At 40.1% G+C, this 19,319-nt stretch overlaps 1 protein-coding gene across 8 annotated transcripts in view; it reads left to right on the top strand.

Moving 5' to 3' along the window:
• The window catches only part of LOC121888433 (dipeptidyl aminopeptidase-like protein 6), a 198,614-nt gene that overhangs the window by 98,021 nt on the left and 81,274 nt on the right, over positions 1-19,319 (top strand). The window contains exon 1 of one of the 8 annotated variants that reach the window (XM_042399934.1): positions 12,993-13,370. The exons of 6 other annotated variants lie outside the window; for them this stretch is intronic. In XM_042399934.1, coding sequence (XP_042255868.1) covers positions 13,317-13,370 — 54 coding nt within the window. In that variant the 5' untranslated portion in view covers positions 12,993-13,316. Of the gene's footprint in view, positions 1-12,992; positions 13,371-14,861; positions 14,889-19,319 lie in introns of those variants that run through there. One more of the 8 variants, XM_042399936.1, reaches the window with a different exon arrangement.

Here is a 19,319-nt window from a genome sequence, read left to right as displayed (position 1 = left end):
ACGAAATTATTTTTGTCTCAGTGATGTAAATGGGTGCCATATTTCACTACGTCAGGCCAGGTGCTCCTGTTAGTTCTTGCCTCTCTGTGGCACAAAAATCAGCTTATCTCTCCCTACACCAAACTAACCGAGGATCTGTGAGACGGGGTATCAGGTGAGGCGTTAAATCAGGATTTATTTGAATGTTAATTGCAGCGCAGGAACCAATACTAAAACCGGATACTCACAGAATCTTCCATAAAGTTCATATTTCACGCATTGTGTGGAGTCCAAATCATTTTGCTGTAGACAGGAGGCAATAGCTACGCAGCGTACGAGTACGATTTAATGAAAACACAGCAGCACAATCACAACAGCATCGAATCTGAACCCTTCATGTGATAAATAATAAACAAGAACAGCATAATCTTTTCCATCTCCTCCCTAGCCATTATTCTGTATTGTTGCTGGAAAACATTTACTGTCTGTCCTCCCTAGATGCCTGCGTCTTCTATCAAACAGCTTGTATTTCTGCTCAGCAGGAAGCGGCAGAGTCTCAGAGGTCCTCATTGACACTTTGATCAGCCGACCATGCACTGTTTTGATTTCCCTTTGATTTGACAGTCTGAGTGCACCGTCCCCCCCCCCCTTCTCCCCCCACCTCACCCTCCCCAGAAGCACACCTTGCTCACTCACACTGTGCACTGGTATTTCCAAACTGTCATTCACAGCAGATGGTGGGCAAAGCTGTCCAAATGCAACAGAAGTTGTCATTTTAGTTTCAAATACTGGTTTCTGATTTATGACCATCATTTTTTTTCTCTCTTGAAAGCTCAGACCTGCCAGACTGTGATGTGTGAACCGTACTGTGTCATTCTGTCAGCAGCCCAGACACACACAGCGAGAGCTGGTAGAAAAAATAAAATGTTTCAAACTAATTGTTGGTCTCTGGTGTTAATCTACTGATGGGCAGATATTCACTCTTTTTGATCAATATTTACTTAAAAAATATGTTAACTTGGCCCTCCTTTACTTATTTTGTATTTCATCTGTATTCATCGGTATTTACATTATCAACTAACACTGCCGTGGATGCAAAATTTCACTTTTGTCTCTGGTTCTCTGACAAACAGTTGCTCACTAGTTCCTGTTGCACAAAGAGCTGTTTTGGGGGCTTTGTTTTGTATGCCTAAAAGTGAGAGGAGAATGATACAGTGGAATACAGTGCAAAGGAAACAAAAAATTGTAATCTAATCCTTGCTAGCAGCGCTAGCGTTGTTTTCAGTTACCTTTTTACTTTGCTTTTTTTTGCTTTGCTTTCCTTTTTATGTCCCTTCAGATAACCTTGTCCTTTTGTCCAGTGCACAAAGCGAGGTCCATAAAGAAATGCTTTTTTTTCCAGTTTGTTGTGAAAGAAATTGCCTGGCTTCAAACCCGCCCGATACCTTTTCAGATGAACTGGAACACCGCCTGCGAGCCAGGCCTTATCCCCAACATCAGTGCCCGACCTCACTAGTGCTCTTGTAGTTGAATGTGAGCAAATCCCTGCAGCCAGGTTCCAAAAATCTAGTGGAAAGCCTTCCTGGAAGAGCGATGGCTCTTACAGCAGCATGTTAATGTCTATGATTTTGTCTATGAGATGGTCAGCAATCACATATGGGGTTAGCTGTCCAGATAGTTTTTACCCTGTAGTATATTTCCCCTTAATGTGTTATTTATTGCACAGTGTCTTCCTGAAATACTTCAGACACTCATTTGTATTCACGCCATAAAAATCATGCCATTCATACATGCTATAAAAATCACTCACATTTTATGGGCCTTTTGTGGGACCATAAACTACCTTTAGCCTAATTGAAAAGTCTGCCCATGAATTCAAGACCCCGGTAACAGTACATTAGCTACAGTAAGCTTTCTTTCTTTTTTCCTCTCTTGTTATCTGTCTTTCATTCCTTCTCCTGAGCCACCTCCTGATGTCAGACTTTGTTCCCATCCCTAACAGCCTGCCAGACTTGATATTTGTCGCAGAATGCATTTGCTCACAAATCCGTTTCAAGTAAATTAGTTAGGCAGGTTTTGCCCCGGCCAATCGGAAATCCTTCTGCAGCTCGTGTCCCTTGTCGGGGAACAGTAGAAGGTCAATTCATCCACCCCGGGCAATTGAGCAGCTGGCCTGTTGCTTGATAGGAGGACGAGTACTGCCAGAGAGAGAGAGCATGAGAGAGCTGGCTTCTGGCAGTCAGATTTCCACTCTCCTTTACCACCTCCCCTGTGTTCTCTCCTGCTGCAAACAAAGCAGGTCGTTATGTTCAATTATATTGGGCAACCATACAGCAATTAACCATCAGATCAAACGTACCTTCACCCAGATCTTATCCAGCGATCTTAAGCACTAGCTGGAAGTGTGTGAAGTCGTACGTTTGACGGGCGGCTGTGGCTCAGGAGGTAGAGCGGGTCATCCGCTAATCGGAAGATCAGTGGTTCGATCCCCGGCTCCGCCAGTCCGTATGTCGAAGTGTCCTTGGGCAAGATACCGAACCCGCAAATTGCTCCCAATGGCTTCACCACCTGTGTGTGAGTATGTGTGTGACTGTGCATTAGATTAGATCCTGATGAGCAGGTTGGCACCTTGCATGGCAGCCTCTGTCATCAGTGTATGAATGTATGTGTGAATGGATGAATGTTGTTGGTGGGAAGATTAGAAAGGCGTTATAGAAATGAAGTCCATTTACCATTTAAAGGCTGTAAATAATATGTTAAAACTAGTCTGTGTGACACTGCAGGGTGCTTTGTTTCCGCTTATTTGAAAAATAATACAGATGATATCGGAGCTCATTTTCTTGCCTTCAGAGAGGTTATTTGCTGCCATTCAATTTTGTTCACAATGGAAAACAACTTCTATTGACAAAGATAACTCATCCCAGACATGTTTTTTTTAATAAATTATTGTCATATAAATGTCTTTTTCTCAGGATGTTGGAACCAAAGTGTTTGTGTAGCCAACAAACTCTATTTAAATGTTTCCAACCCGCAGTAATCTGTTGATTTTACTGACAATTTAACATTGACAGAGATGCTGACTTTGGATTTCCTTTGGTTGGCAATGATATTTGTCACAAAAACTATTTTAAATCCAAACATCAATGCATACATACATTATTTAGGATTAATTAGTTAACCTCTCAACCACTAAAGCTATAGATATGCAATAAATCTACATTTTCCAGTAAATAATAGTGACTCAAGATCCTGAAGTCATTCATTTCAACAGGGTCAAAGATTCAGGTGAAACTGTTTCTTTTTTGTTGCAGTGATTTATTTGCACCACTTTTCTTTCTTTTTTTTCTCTCTAGAAAGAGGTTTGAAGTTGTAAACATTTGTGTAAAGTCGTAACGCAGTCTTTGTTAGAAATTGTATTTAGAGTAGTTTGCAAGAGGCCACACATTCTTTGGAATGGACATCTTAGTTTGACATCTAACCAAACATCAGTCTCCTTAAGTTCACAGAATACTCAAGACAAAATCTTAAAAAACAAACAAACAAACAAACAAACTATAAGACCCTTGAAATCCTCGGGCAATCATTTTCTGCTTCAACTTTGAAAATATCTCCTGAAACAGCACCTCTGGTAGGGCAGTTTTGTTGTTATGTATAACAACAGCCCATCATGTCTCTGCTTTTTTGTGCTTGAAATTTTCTAGACCTCTTTGAGTTTGACAAGACTGAAGTCTGGCTATAAGTCAAAAATGAAACACACACACACCTGGAGACCTACCCTAACCCTAACCTTAACCACTGACCCAAAAATCATCTTTTCCCCAATTGGGGACATGGCTTTTGTCCCCAATTGGACAAGCTGTCCCCGGTTAGCTGGTCCTAAGACTGAAATTTGTCCCCAAAAGTAGCCTATGACAGACCACAGATGCATGTCAACTAATTTAACGATTGTAAATGGATGTCACGCTGTCATGGTTACATCATATATTATCCTTACCGAACCTAAAATTGGTTTTCATTGGTATTAATTGTCCCTGTCTACATTGGCCTTTGCTGCTATGCAGTTCAGGGTCAATACTTCATGTAAGAGGGCTTTTCAATTTCCAGTGCTCAACATTTACAGAGTGCTGCGTAGAAAATGTTGTTTCGAATATGTAGCCTCTGCACACACTTTCGTTATCATCCGCACTTCATAATCAACTCCATTCAGGCAAAATCCTTGTTATTAAAAATCCATGTCATTACTGATATGCATTGGGCTTTGACATTGAATCAGAAAAGCTCGATAAAAGGGGTGATTTTGATAACGAATCTCTGCCGTTGAGGTTATTTGGTTTGTCTTTGTCAGAATCCACCCTCTCTACCCAGTTGCTTATCTTCTGTCTTAGGAGACGAGAAGTTTTAATGAGTTATTTTATTGCCTGCTTCGAGGAAGTATCCCCCTGCTTGCAATCTCACCTTTAATATTTCGAATCATCCTCACCTCATCCTCATACAAAAGAATACTCCACGGGTATAAGCCACGTATCTGAAATACTTTTACTTCTATAATTAGCTCTTAAATCAGCTTGAGATCTAGGCTGATTTTTCTCATCTTCAAAGCTCCAGACAAAGTCATTGACTTTTAAATGTAACAGTATGGATCTGTTTTGACTTTTGCCTTTGGGATGCAGACAGAAACCAGTTTGCCAGTTTTACTTCAAAACCTCACTTCCTTCATGATGCTTTGTTACTCCGTTGCATTATTTTGAAGTGAAATAACAAGACACATATAGTATATCACATCAAGGGCAGTTTTTGTTAGTTGCGGTACTCGGAGGGATGTGTCAAGTAAAATATACCAGAGCCTATAAAAGAAGATCCAATTACAGCATTTCCCTCCTTGGGCCTCACTAAGTCTTCCTCGTCTTCAGCGCCCATTGTACACTTTTTATTCATCTCTCTACAGCACTCATTACACATACTGTATGTCAAGCACCATTTCAATGTGGCGTGTGTCCGTAAAGTCACTGTATTCAAATTTTTCCCTGTGGCAGCCGTGTCCTACCTGTCAGAAACCTCGCCGCATAACCGTCTATTCTTCATCTGGCTGGGTTAGCGAGCACCCCACCGAGCTCCACTTCTATCTCAGAGCCACCATGCGCTGCTGGCCCTATTAGAAACCCAAGGGCATGGCTAACACAGAGGCTCAGGCAGTGACAAATTCACAACAAAGCTTTTCTGTGAGGAATGAAACTACCATGGAGGTTGAAGGAATGAGAGGCGAGTGGGAGAGTGAGAACGAGTGAGGGGAGGGGGGAAAGAGAGAGAGACCTGGTGTGATGAAAGGACATGTGGCCCACTGTGACAAATGTTCTCCCGACTTGTGATTTATCATGGTCTAGAGACTGAGAGAGCAAGACACACGGCAGCTCCAGCTCAACCATTGCAGTTGTGGATAATACAGATGACTTCTCATAGAAAAAAAGTATTGTTTTTTTGGTTTTTGTGTGTGCTGTATAAGTTTATTTATTTGAGTCCACAACTTCACAAACTGCTTTAAAGGTCATAAGGAGGTAAAACATGATTGCAGTTAAACACCAATCACCCTCCGTAATTTGGGGGACACTGGGTACTATCTTAATGCTCAGTGCCGTTACACCATTTGGAGTCACAGTTTCCATTTCTCATTCAGGCAGAAGAACAAAACTGCTGAACCGCACATTTGGTGGCTCACTGTTATTAAATAAGCTTTAATGGAGCACACTGCCATAACGCTGGACCAGTTGCATATAATTAAGAGGCAGCTTGTGTTTTTTCTTTGTTTATGCTTTCTCTGAACCACATTATGTTAAAAAATGTTATGAAAAAAAAAAACAAAGCAAAATGGACCGGTTGGCTTGTGACCCCTTCTGTGCTTATACTTCCAACCCCTCGTCACTGGTTGCCTATGTCTGTGTTATGAGTTAAACGAAAGAAAGTATAAAAACATAAACATAACTTGGTGCTGCAGAAATATGTTTTTTTTCTCCTTCCCCACCCATTTAATCATCTCGTGACCCTTTAGATTAGCATTGCGACCTGTTCTTGGGGTTCTGACCCTGAACCGCTGCCTTAGACAGTGAATGTCAGACTCTGTAACCTCCTTATGATTGGTTTTGGGAGGGTTGTTGGGTATTTGTGGAGGGAATTTTTTTTTTTAATTTAAAAAAAAAAGTTGATTTAATTGTGGTAGTAATAATTTTTTAGCAGAATTAAAAGCTACCACTTTGCTATCAAATGTATTTTAATTAACTTTTCTGAAAGGAACTCAGAAAAAAATTGTTTCTTTTTCTGCCAAGAGAGAAAGAAAACACATTATCATGCCATTAATATCTGAGTCAGGACAGCATGCTCATTCAGGAGGGTCATGTTGTCCCCTCTATTCACTCTCTTCAGCTTCTCGACTTGCCTTTCTTTTACCTCCTCAATCACTGCGCCATTAGGAATGAGATGTTCCCTTTTGACAATATAGGAAATTATGGGACATATTCAAATTGTTGCTCATCACTGTCACTTCTCGGCAACTCTAAACACATTTACAGTCACTCCATATAAGGAATGTAGGCTGAAGTGATGTAATAAAGTAACTAAGTACTGTAGGAACAATTTGTAGGTACTTTGTGCTTCTTTACACTTATATCCACTACATTTAATGGGGAAATATTGTACTTTTTACTCCACCACATTTATTTAGCAGCTAGTTAATGGTTATTTTACTGACAAAACATATGATACAAGCCCTGCATACCGACACAGGTCTTTGCAGTTACTGTGCCTAATTAGACCTGCCTTGCTGGAGTTGTGCAAAGTTATGCTGGGTTTTTACACAGGGTCAAGAAACTCCATGTACTAATGAGAATGATAAAATGAACGCTGAAGTTGTAAGTTGTAATTCTGCAATAAAACTAACAGGGGTGAAAGTGATGTTTCTCAAACCTGAAATATTAAATATCATCTTGTGCAGCTGAGATCTAAAAGATCATCTTTTGGAATTTTTGGGGCATTTTGCTGATGATATTTCTGTATAATAACACAGTTTGTGAATTTTTCCTTTTGCTGATCTTTGGATCCAATTTTGAACATTTCACACTCACCTTGGACTTGTTTTGGGAATTTAGCCAAATCTTTCTGTGCAGAACTATTTATTTATTAGTTTTGGCAGATACTTAAATATTAATTGGCACTGACTTCCAGTATATATAAGAACTGTAAGTTGCAACCTTTTCATAACATATACTCTGCTATATATTGTCTCAATCCTCAAATATGTTGCTGTCAACTTGGCGTTTGCCCAGAATATTACAGCAGCTTTGGGATGTGAAGTAAACTATAGAGAATATATAAGCTTTAGATATATATAAAAACACATATTTTACTCTAATAACTACCTTCTTCTCCTTTTAGTAAAACTGTCAGCCTGTAGTAATCACTGCAATTAAGAATAATGAGGTGTTATTATTAAGAAACTGTCATATGAATGAATCTTTTTTCCAGACATATCAATTTATTATAATGATAGGACCCTAATGACATTTGATTCCTATTGAAGATCATTTCTCTGTGGCTTCAGCACTCACCATCTTCTGTAAAGGGGGAAAAAGCCCATTGTGCTGGTATTTTTCTCTTCAGGTTTCCTTTTCTCAGTGAAAGGAGTCCTGGATGTGGCAGTGAAATGCTCCGCTGGAGCTGTCCATTACGTGGTGCTGAAATCTATTTCAGCACAGTGAGGCTTTTGATGGTGTCTGGATCAGTATTGGGAGCTGTCTTTTTTCCTGGTGCTGAAATGTGTTATAGAAGGCCTATGCTGGCCTTTTAGCAGGGTCCTAAATGTGTTAGCAGGTGCGGTTTGGAGGTGTGCTGTTATTCTAGGTGCAGCGGGAAGTGTTAGTCCTTGAAGGAGTGATAGTGCGCTGAATCAGCCGTTTGTAATCTCCTCAAAGAGCAGGTGATTGGTTTGATTTTTTTTTTTTGTGTGTGCTGCACTCTTAAGTCAAGTCATATTCCATCAATAATATTTTCTGTTGATTTTCTTTTCCAAATGGGCTTGAAGATGACTTAAAAAAAAAAGCCATCCACAGTCAGCTCAGTTTTAAAACATTATGTGATGTAAAACACAAAAGAACTGACTTAAAGCAATCCTATGATGAAGTTATATTTTAACACACAAAAAAGTTTAAGTGAGGAATGTGTTGCTGATTGTTCTTCTTTTGTGATCTTATTCTCAGGGTCTGAGCAGTTTGGATGGGTTAACAAGCCATCCACAGTCAGCTCAGTTTTAAAACATTATGCGATGCAAAACACAAAAGAACTGACTTAAAGCAATCCTGAATAAACCCCATTTAATGCATGAAGCAACCGCTGTTGTCATGACAACGGAGCCTTTTCAAAAACAAGATGATGATGTCCATGCGACACCTGTTAAGAATATGTCATTAGTTCAGGGAGAAAAACAGGATTGTAAAGTGAAACAGAGAGTAAAAGTTTAACAATGAAATAAAAAAACCCACATAAAATTCACATTTTTGGCTTTTCACTGTACAACACAAACCTGCACGGTGTTCCTACCACAAAATGCCACATGTGTATCTAAATATGAGCAGTTTTTAAAGCATCACCAGACAAGATGGCACAATTTGAAGAACCGGATTGGCTTCTGCTTCTGTCTTTGTCAGCAGGGAGGACATACTGTACACAGACAGTATGCTAATAAGGACAAGGCTGAAAACTCATTCACCACTATAGACGTGCTCATCAGCCCAGCACTGGAAATGCAGGCATGCTTGTGGAATCTGGCTCTGTTGACATTTCACGGCTGAGTGGTGTGAAGGCTGATGAGTCACACCTGGCATAAAGTGCTGTATGCCGGCAAGAGGAGAAACTGCATCCTGATGCGTCCCGCCTCTGTCAGGATGATGGGTCCGATCTGTATTTATGTAAGGACCTCACATAGAGTATTCGGAGGGAGTGGGAGCAGGAGGGAGAGATGGAAAAGCAATTACTTTTTTTTTTTCCAATATCCCAATGCTTGCCATCATGTGTCAGACAAATAAGAACGGAAAAATTGAGGCACACAGTCCTACATCCCACCATCTGTTGGGAAGCAGAGTCTCAGAGTGTGAATCCCAGACCTTTGGTCTTGCTCCGTGTCAACACCAGAGTAATCACTTACCCATCCTCGACCTCTCTCTAAGGCGATATCGGTCTTATTTTATGTGCAAGCTTCCTCCATCATATACTATATAAGATTTGTCCGTATCAAAATTTACGTCCCAGGAAATAACACTGCAGCCCACAAGGGAAGGGATACCTCCATAAAGTATTTAATCAAAACAAGTCATGGGGTGTTACAGCACTGAACAACTTTTGTTTTCGAAACATACCATTACACTTGTTCCCCTGGCTATTCTACGCACTGGGGGCTTGCTGCATTGAAGGGTTTGATATAGGAATTAATGTAACACTGATAGATGACTTTGGCCATATGCAATGACAGAATATGTTCTGGGAGAGTGGAGCTGACTATAACTCAGGAAATACGTTTTTTTTTTTTTTTTTTTTTAGATTCCATTTTCTCCACAAATGGTTGTGTTGGGACACATTTTATGGACGTGGATGTGTGCGTGCATAAGCTTAAAACCGAAGAAGTTGTGCCGATTTTATGCATGCGTGTGCAGATACTGAAGAAAAAACAAACATAGCATAATTGGTTCATATATTTAATAAGTCAAAGTCTTATCTTATTTGAACTTAAGGTTTTGTTTTGTCAGAACGTACTGCTCCGTTCTGTCTGGGTATGATTTTTATGAGTTTCAGCAAGAGACTTAATCACAAACACACCAGATTTCCATGTAATGTGCATGATCCCCCTCGCACCCGATGGTGTTAACGGGGATTTTACGCTTTAGCTCTCCAAATATCTCAATTAAAAAGCTGCACAGCCCAAGAACTCGAGGAAACAACTGTTTGCTTTAAGCAAACTAAAACTCTTGGACATACTTTGCTTTTGGTTTCTACTTCTAAAATTAAACTGAGCAAAGATTCCATTTGTATGACAATTCTGTTTGCTATTAGAGGAATGTCAGAGGAATGTCGGCTCATTTTAATTAATTAATTAATGGAAGATATGATGGAAGACTCAAAATTTGCAGGGCTAATTGGAGACAGCTCTTTAACTGTAGCAATTATTTTTTATCTACATAATCATCACCCAGTAGCCAGGATTTTGTTTCCAGTAATTACACAGCTAAAATCACTGCCAAAATAATGCATCAGTGTATAGTATTTTAAAATTACAGCATTTATTGATTTTGTTGAAGTTTTAATTGGGCAAAAGTACTTCCACTTCATTATGTTGGCTTCTAGCTTGGCGTTGGCAGTGGGATGTTTGGGCAGGAGTGAGCGGATGGCTCCATTAGTTTTGGCAGGTTGGCACTGTCAGTCAGTTAATTCCTGACTTCCCAGGAATGTGTATTTAAACAGAGCCACTCCCAGGAGCATTCATCACTGCCGTCTCCTGTCCATTTGTCAACATCATGAGACATGAGGTTTGTACACTCACTCTGTAACACAGCCACAGTAAGGTAGTTATTGTGTTCTCGGCTGCCGCGGTCCGACCACATACAGTAGCATCCGTCAACAGCCAATAGGGCTTTGGCCCGGAGTAGCCGTCATTCGTTTGGAGCTGATTGATTGGCTGTTGAGGAGTCATTTCAGTTTCATACATCATTCTTTTGATGGTAAACACAGTCTGAGTTGGTGGAGGAGACTTCTAATGTAGTTTTGAGTCACAAGTGGATGGTGTTGCGAACACCGGGTGGGCTTTCATTTCATTTTTCACGAACAGGTTGGCTTTGTTTGGTGAGAAAATTTGTCAAAAATTACACATTTTTCATTTTTAACATTTTGAAGAATCAGGAATGTCCTAGGGGTCTTAAGGGTATCCAACTGTGGATTTTTTTTCACTGAGGCTACTTTATTGAAGGACAGGCCTTTCTCTGCCTGTTGCGCTCTGCTGGTCACATGAACAACACTGCAGACTTCATTTGGGATTCCAGGTTAATTGACTTCATCAAGCTGCCACCTGATTTTAATTAACAGCGCAGCACATTCGGTTGCAAACTGAGAATATAAAGAGTCAAACTGGGAACTAAGGTATTAATTAACAATAAATACATCTCTGAGCAAATCAAAGTAAGTCATGTCCTTGCTGTGTTTAATAGGGACAGTACAACACTCATGTGGATGTAATTAATTGAACAAGTCCATGAAAGGAAATGTGGTTCTTATTGTTAAATGTAGATGACATGAGAGGTCCATCTCAGTACTGCTGCAATAAACTGAATATGCCCTTTCCCTGCTAATTATATATATACTTTTTTAGATTTAGTTAAAATCTCAGAACCCCTCTCTGAACCTTTTGCCTCAGTCTTAACAAGTTCCAGTTTATTGCAGCTATTTCATCCCTGGATCATATTTTTTTAGAACCACTCATGTCTTAAACATAATAACGTTCTCACTATTGACTCTCTGTGTTATTACTTCTGCAGCTCCTGTATGAATACAAGATTTAAGCCTGTTACATTACATTCAGCCCACTTAGTGTTTCAGTACCATCACTAATGCATGAATGCAGCAGAGCATCAATGTTTTGTTTCTAATTACAGCAAGAAAGTTATGTAAAGCAAAAATTGTTATATTCACTACAGGAATTCACCGCCGGTGGATGGAAATTCAGTTTCACTTAAGTAAAAGTACTAATATATTACTTAGAATAGCTAGACTGTCTCGCCAAAATCTGCGTTCCTGCGATCATTGGTAGTGATGTGATAACGTGCGCGTGTCACACGATTGGCTACTTCAGATGGTTTTCTGTGTATTGGATCCTCTTTAAATTTCCCATTATTTATTTATTTATTTTGGTGCTGTCCCTCCTCGATTCTTTTAATATTGTTTTACTGCCGTAAAGTGTATTGAGACACCCTGGTATGATTTTGCACTTTAAATGAGTAAACTTTGAATTTGACTTTATTTAAGAAAAAGATACCTTACTTGGGTAAAAGTACTAATGCATCAATGTATTACATTAATGTAAAAACACTCCATCACAGGTAAAGTACTGTGTTCAATCATACTTAACTAAAATCATTTTAATTTTGAAGCTTGTTGACATTGAGCTGGTCTTAACCATATACAGTATATATATATATATATATATATATATATATATATATATATATATATATATATGTATATGTACATATATATAGTCCATAAAGTCCTGCTGCAAAAAAAAGTGTTAATTCTTTGGACACAGTCTGTGCTTTTTCTGTGGAATCATGAATAATTTAAACTAATTCTTTGGCCACTGAGTGATTATTAAAATGAAACCAAATGAGAAGTTTAGAGGAGAAATCACTCTTTGTTCAAACTCTCAGCATCTCGTCATGATGAAGAGCTTTTCTTTCTGGAATGGGTCACAATCCAAATAGACTGGAAACCAATGGTTTAATCTTAAATGACGTTGTTTGAGTTGCTTATTATATGGTTTCATGTTCAACCTTAATCTGAACACGTAACTACAGCTGTCAAACAAAGGAAGTGATGTAAAAAGAACAAAATCAAATCGTACAGTGCTTGAGTAAATTTACTTTCCAACACTGCTGCTCGCCCAGTTTACCAGCAGCTTTACCACAGCATTACTGAAAACCAAAGTGGGAAGGGACTTGTCTTAACAAGATAGGCCTTTATGCTGCAATAAATATGAATAAACATTGTAAAGCCTGGATATCTGATACTGTTATGATTGAAATCGGACTGTTAGAATGTCTTTCTGCTTGCAGATGCATATTTTATGAGCTTATATTCCTCATGAATTCAGCATTAAAGTTTCAGTACTTAATTTCAATGCGCATTTTTAATTGATATCCACTCACTCTGCAACGCATACCCACCCTGCGCTGAAATGCAAGCCAAGCAAGTGCCTTTGGAATATTGAATGGCTCACGCGGAGTCCCGCAATCAAGAGATGCGATGCTTCTCTCTCCCTCTCCCTCTCTCACATGTCTCCTCCTCCTCCTCCTCTTCTCTTTCGCTTCCACTGAAAAATCTTCTGCCTTTTCTCATCCTGAGCAGCGCGTCCTTCCACCACTTGTTATTTCACACCTTGGCCGCTGCAAACGCAGCCTGTAGGCGCTGTGAATAGACCTTTTTTTTTTCTTCTTCTTGTGCCCACCGGTTATCTGCTGCACCGGTATACATTTCTGCATTTTTTTTTTCTCTCCTGCCGGGGAAACAACAGTTTCTCCCAGCTGTAGAGAATCATGACCACGGCGAAGGAAGGCAATGCACCGTCGAAAGCGGCTCAACAAGACCAGGTACAGCTTTTCTCTCACCCCTCTCTGCCCTGGCATATTAATATAGAGCATTAACCTGTGTGTCGCCCTGCTTTGGTTGGCCAACACTGATTAATATTTGCATGCAGCGCTGCGGTGAGTTTTCTTTTGACCGCGCATGTTGGTGTTGGAGGGGAGAAAATAATTTGTCCGTGATAGAGGTTTGCACTCGGAGTCAATTGTAATTGTGAAAGTGATAGCCGGTGCCGTGCAGCCAGTTCATCACGACTGGAGGATTTTTTTTTTTTTTTTTTTTTTTTTTTTTTTTTAAAGACAGCCTCGTGCTCCGTTGTGTGATCATCATCATTATTATGCAGTGATCAATATTCAAGTGACTTTACGCACAGGAGACAACGAGCAGTTTGTGTTTTCCATTACATCCAGTAGCGCTTCACCTTGCAGTAGGACACGCAAATCAGCTCAATTAGCCCACCGGGCAACTTGAATCAGATTGTGCACGACGAAAGGCCTGCAAAAAGTGCCTCTGATATTCATACCAACACTTTTAAACGCATTCAAATCATCATATCACGGCCACGCTTTATCTCAGATGGGGATTGAACAAAAAAACAAAAACAAAACCCTTCAAAGGCTCTGACCTCTCCTGAAATGCGTGAGTTTAACTGTCTCTCCAGACTGGAGGCTGAGAGAACACTGTTGCATTTTAGTGTGGTGAAAGGTGGCTCTGCTGTGTTTCTTTGTCAACCTCCATCAGTCTCTCAGTGATGATGAAGCATCTGCTGACCCGTCTCCGTAGAGGTACAAGAGCCCAGACTGGAGGATACAGTTTTTATTTTGGAGTATCAATATTTCATGATTTGACTATTTATTTTCCGTTGTGCTGTGTTAATGTCAGGGTTGTCAAAATGATACAGCAGCTCCTCAGTCTACCTCCTATATGAGAGTAACAGTAAATCTGAGCAAGAATACAATCCTGCACTGAGTGTCACTGTTTACATTGGGGGCATTAGACATCTGTGAGGGTTTGTGGATAAGAAGAAACACAAATTTAACTTTTAAAACTCTTGAAAATCTTTATTCTTCTTTCTTGTATGTTAAAAGATAGTTATATTGAACAATATACAACAGTATTCTCTTTTCATAGCATCACTACTTAACATTTTGAGGAGAAACGCTCCTCAGCAGCAGCTTTTTGTTGTGTCATTCAATTTCATTTTGACATCTTTGCATTAAATAACAATAATTAAGAAAAGTCATCTCCTTTTGGCCACTATCATGTTTCCCCCAAGGGTGATCACATTTTCAGAACTTCCTCTAAACCAGACAAGACCTTGAATGTCTGGGAAAGTAAGAATGAGCCACTTAAGGTCACATGCAATAATACGGTTTTAGTTTGTCAAGTTTGTAAGTCATACCGCTGTTTTTTTTTTTTTCTCCACGCTTCAAGCGGCTCTATCAACACAATCTGAAACTTTAGACGGCATCTGTCACTGGCAGCCTCCACCTGTGCGCTGCACCTGTCTAAAGATGACAGAAAAGGTGAGAGGGACACTTGGCTTTATCCTGCCAAGCAGACAATCTTCCCCTGCTGTGATTTAGCTGCAGACTGTCAGTCTCACCCTTGGAGACGGGCAAAGGTCCGACAGTCCCACCCTGCTTATTCTGAACATAGAGTGCAGGCTACGTTTGAACAAACATCAACATAAGCAACTGATGGACTTTAAAGTGATATTACATGGCGTTGAAAGGATTTATAGATTAATAAATGACTGAAATTTGATATTCTTTTGAATTTTAGACCAAAAACAAGTTAATTTATAATAGGCATTTGTTGCTGTAGAACCTTTTTGGAATAAATCTTCCTTATTAGCAACATTTATACTTTGATGAATACTTAGTTACCAGTATTGGCTTCACTATGTAATGTAATCTTAATTGAATCACTTGATTTCATTGAGAATTTCATGCAACAGATGTATTTATTTTTAAACCTTTGCATATATTTTTTTTTTCCCCATTTCATTTGAAAGGTGTTTGTAATTACTGATGAGATTAGAGACCTGGTAATGCTGGAATACCAGTAAATAGTAGATGGCGGCTGTCAGTGGATATTCCTGAGGCGTGACGCTCCAGCAAAGTGAAAAATTGCTTCAAGCATATTAGGTTGTAAAATCAGCAGTGTAACATAGACATGCATGCTTGCACACGTAAGCACACATCTGGTGTATTCTCACACACACACACACACAAACATACACACTAGCTGTGATTACGTGAGGTCCTGTTGTGGCCTTCTGATTGATGGTCTGCTAGCAGGGCTTATGGTCCAGGGACAGAGGACGGAGATAGAGGGCAACTCACCAGAGATAGCAACAGCAGCAACAGCTCTCCAGTAATCAGTTAGCCACAAAACAGAAAGAGAGAGAGAGAGAGAGAGTCACATCACTAACCCTCATTACTGCAACAGGGTGGAGGTTGTGAAGGTGTGAAAGGTCGTGTTTGGGCTGGGGCAGTAATGCACTCACACAAGGGAGACACTTTTGGACTAATTTAAAGCTACAGTAGCACTTCTTCGTTGTCAAAATACATTAATCTTTGGATAATCGCAAAGATGGTGCTGCAACAGACAGTCCAAATGTTTGAAACCCTACAAATCTGGCACTTGAGAGAGAGAGAGCACTCGCCCATATTGGATTCTGGTACTTGAAATAAACGCTATAAGACAGTCCTGTGTCCAGAGAAAACCGTCCTCGTCCTTTTGTATCCTTCATTTCATAGACGACCTGGGTTGGTAAACATGAGTGTGCTGTGTTGAATGGGTAATTGGCATTCTCTAAGTTCAGATTCCTCAGTTACTCCTCACAGCCATTTGCAGCCCGGTGCAGCGTTCAAGCAGGATCACAGCACCCAACATTTAATGGGGAAAACTTCAGCGGAGACGTCTACCGCCATCCAGCTCCCAATAATCAGCCTTTTACCGCTTTTTTCGCATTCTGTGTGACTTGCAAACCCGGGAAGCCTTAGTGGGTAATGCATGCTAAAGGGGGGAAGACTTACATTACTGTCAGAGCTAAAGCTGAAAAGCGAGGTCTGCCCTGTTAAAGTTGAATCTGTAGCTTCTCATACTAGCAAAGCAGTAAAGGACTTTGTGGTGGAGGGGAAGGGGGAGGGTGGGAGGGTGGGAGGGGGTCAAAGTCAAAGTCAAAACCTTAGATCAGGGGCCATGGAGGAAGCTTGAGAAACAGATGATTGGAGCAGCCTGTGGGTGTTCCTTAAGAAAATAGGCAACCAAGGGCCAAAAGAGGAAATAAATTACAGACAAGCCATAGCACTGGTAGCATGATAGTGCTTAGTTCTTACTCACTTTGCAGCCTTTTGCTGGTTCCAAATCTTTTTTTTCAAAATTGCTCTTAGTATTTGTGATACATGAATGTGCCTGAAAGAATTGTAGCTGTTTTTGCCCTTTTGAGCTCTTTGCTGGGAGATGATGGTGGCTGGTGTCATTATATGTAGCCTACTGGAGGAAGCAGGTGGCTGTCACATCCTCCAAAAAAGTGCAGGGCTACTTAGCTGCATGTTGTTCAGTGCTTAGTTATTTATATACTTATCTTCCCTATAAGATACTCTGACCCCAGCTTAGTAATATGAATGTACTCAGTGTCATATACATCTCAAGTTATGAGCTCTGGTCAAATATTGATAAAATGCTATTTATTCGAAAAGGTGTCCGTCTTCTGTGAGCTGATAAATTCGAGCATAAAATGTGAAGACGCTCTCCTGAAAGTCAAACCAAAATATCGACCAAAAAGTCAGACAGGAACGAGCTCTTTTAAGACGGTGAAAGCTTTAAATATTGTAGAATTGATAATATTTGACAAGTGTGGTTTTAATCAGCCATGTTTTTGTTTCATCCACCTCGCTGTGGTAGAGCTGCCGCTTCACTGGCCTGCTGATGAATAGCTCGAGTGATAAGTGCTTTAACAGATGTTAATTAAACCAGCAACTTGCACACAAAACACTGGGGTACGAGGAGGAATCATCTGCACGGCACCTGCTACAGCTTTGGTGTTTTTTAGCAGGAGAACTCGACTGCAGAACTGTATGAATGTGCTATATACAGCATTGCTGCAGTGATGTGTCTCAGTGCCCTGTAGGTCTGTCTTTTCAAAATCAGTGCCTCTGTATAAACACTTGCCTAATGTTGTTAACATGAATCAATCTCTATTCTAATATCCATTTCACGGTTAACACGATGAGCTTTTAATGGTGAAAGCGACCTAAACATATCGCCAAGGTGACCTGTTGATCAGGCAGAAGCCCTCATATCTGGATGGTCACAGATTACATCACACTGAATGCAAATTTGCTCAGCCTGTCATCGCGTGTGGGAGGAAAAGACCGGCTCGCCTTTTGCTCCCTCGGTGTGAGAAATTCTGCAAAAAACAAGTGTAAGCAAAATGCTTAAAATGTAAAGTACAAAAAATAACCACCTCCCAAAAGACAGTATCTCACATGAATGAGGTTATACTAAACTCCTCCCTGTATATTCTCCTTATAATTAGATTTGTCCTCCTCCTGTCATGTCCTATAACAGTCATATTAAAGTATATTCTCTTCAGGCAGATTTTATTTGAAACCACACGATGCATCTTACACACCACACTCATTGCACTTTCTTTCTTTCGTGCACATCTCCTGTTGTGAATCGGTGGCTCGGGTGGTATTAGGTCATCCGCTGTTGTCACGCACACTTAAGCTCTTTTGCTTATTTTCCATCTGACTGTGTTGTACCTCTTTCCAGCTCAGCCACTTCTTAATGAGACAGATAAGCAGTAAGGCCAAAATAGGTTTTTAGAAAAGCAAAGAGTGACGAGATGATTCACTTTCGGAATGCAAATAGATAATAGGCCTAACTTCTCCTGTTTGCTGAGTGCTCTTGACTGACAAGAGGGGAATGGAAGATGGATTTAGAGGAGAATTGGATGCCCCTAATGTTTGTGCCATAGTTCATCTTAAGGGCAATTATGAACAATTGAGCCGTGATGTTGGGGTCTGAAGTGGAGATTAGAGGCGAGATTGCCAGGCATCCACAACAGCGATTCATCATGATTGTTGTCATGATTTAAATGTTCTTTGCCGAAATGGCTTATAACGCCGGGGAGGGGAAGGGAGAGGAGGGAGGGGGGGTTGCGCTTTAATACGGCAATAAATATTCAGTGTTTGGAACAACGGTCAACTAAATGTCATGACAATCCTCTATCTCACTAATAGTGGGTGTAGACATCAGTTGTGTGCATCTGTTTGTGTGTGTGTGTGTGTGTGTGTGTGTGTGTGTGTGAGGCTGCGTTAAAAAAAACCTCAGGAGGAGATTCCAAACCGTGTGTAAAACCGGATCATTTAGGAAAAGGTCAGCATTTCTTTCCGTCAGGTGTTAAAAAAGAAAAGAAAAAAAAAAAGGTTTTCTTGCTTTGTTATATTCTAATTGTGTCTCTAAGCTACGGGAGTCAGCACAGTCTATGCATACAGATCCCATTAAACACTGTTGAGCTTTTTCTATATCACCCTGAATGGTCATATTTCCATAAATGAAGCATCTCGCTAAGGATTTTAAACTATTTCTTTCTCTCCTTGTTGCCTTGCGTTCTGGGTGAAAAGCATGGTTTTTACAAGAAGGTAAATAAGCTGAATGCATTTCGAATAACTTATGTCAGACTATATATTTTTTAGATGAACTACATGAGGTTTTTAAACCAGGAATTTCCTGTTTCTATGGTTGCAGATACATTTTGTATGCATAACAAAAACAGTGAGCATTCCTTGTATTTTTAAGTCAGATAAGCTGTCGGAGGTGTATCAGTCTGTATCTGTGTGTGTGTGTGCAAATATATAGCATGAGTGGATTAGTGTGTAAGTTAATATGTCTTTGAATTCTTGTCTTTGTTTGCGTGTGTTTATCTGTGCCTCGCCTCA

This window comes from Thunnus maccoyii, chromosome 21, assembly GCF_910596095.1.
Source record: "Thunnus maccoyii chromosome 21, fThuMac1.1, whole genome shotgun sequence".
NCBI classification, from domain to species: Eukaryota; Metazoa; Chordata; class Actinopteri; order Scombriformes; family Scombridae; genus Thunnus; species Thunnus maccoyii.
The sequence above is the reverse complement of the archived record's forward strand: the minus strand, read 5'-3'. Positions and strand labels throughout refer to the sequence as shown.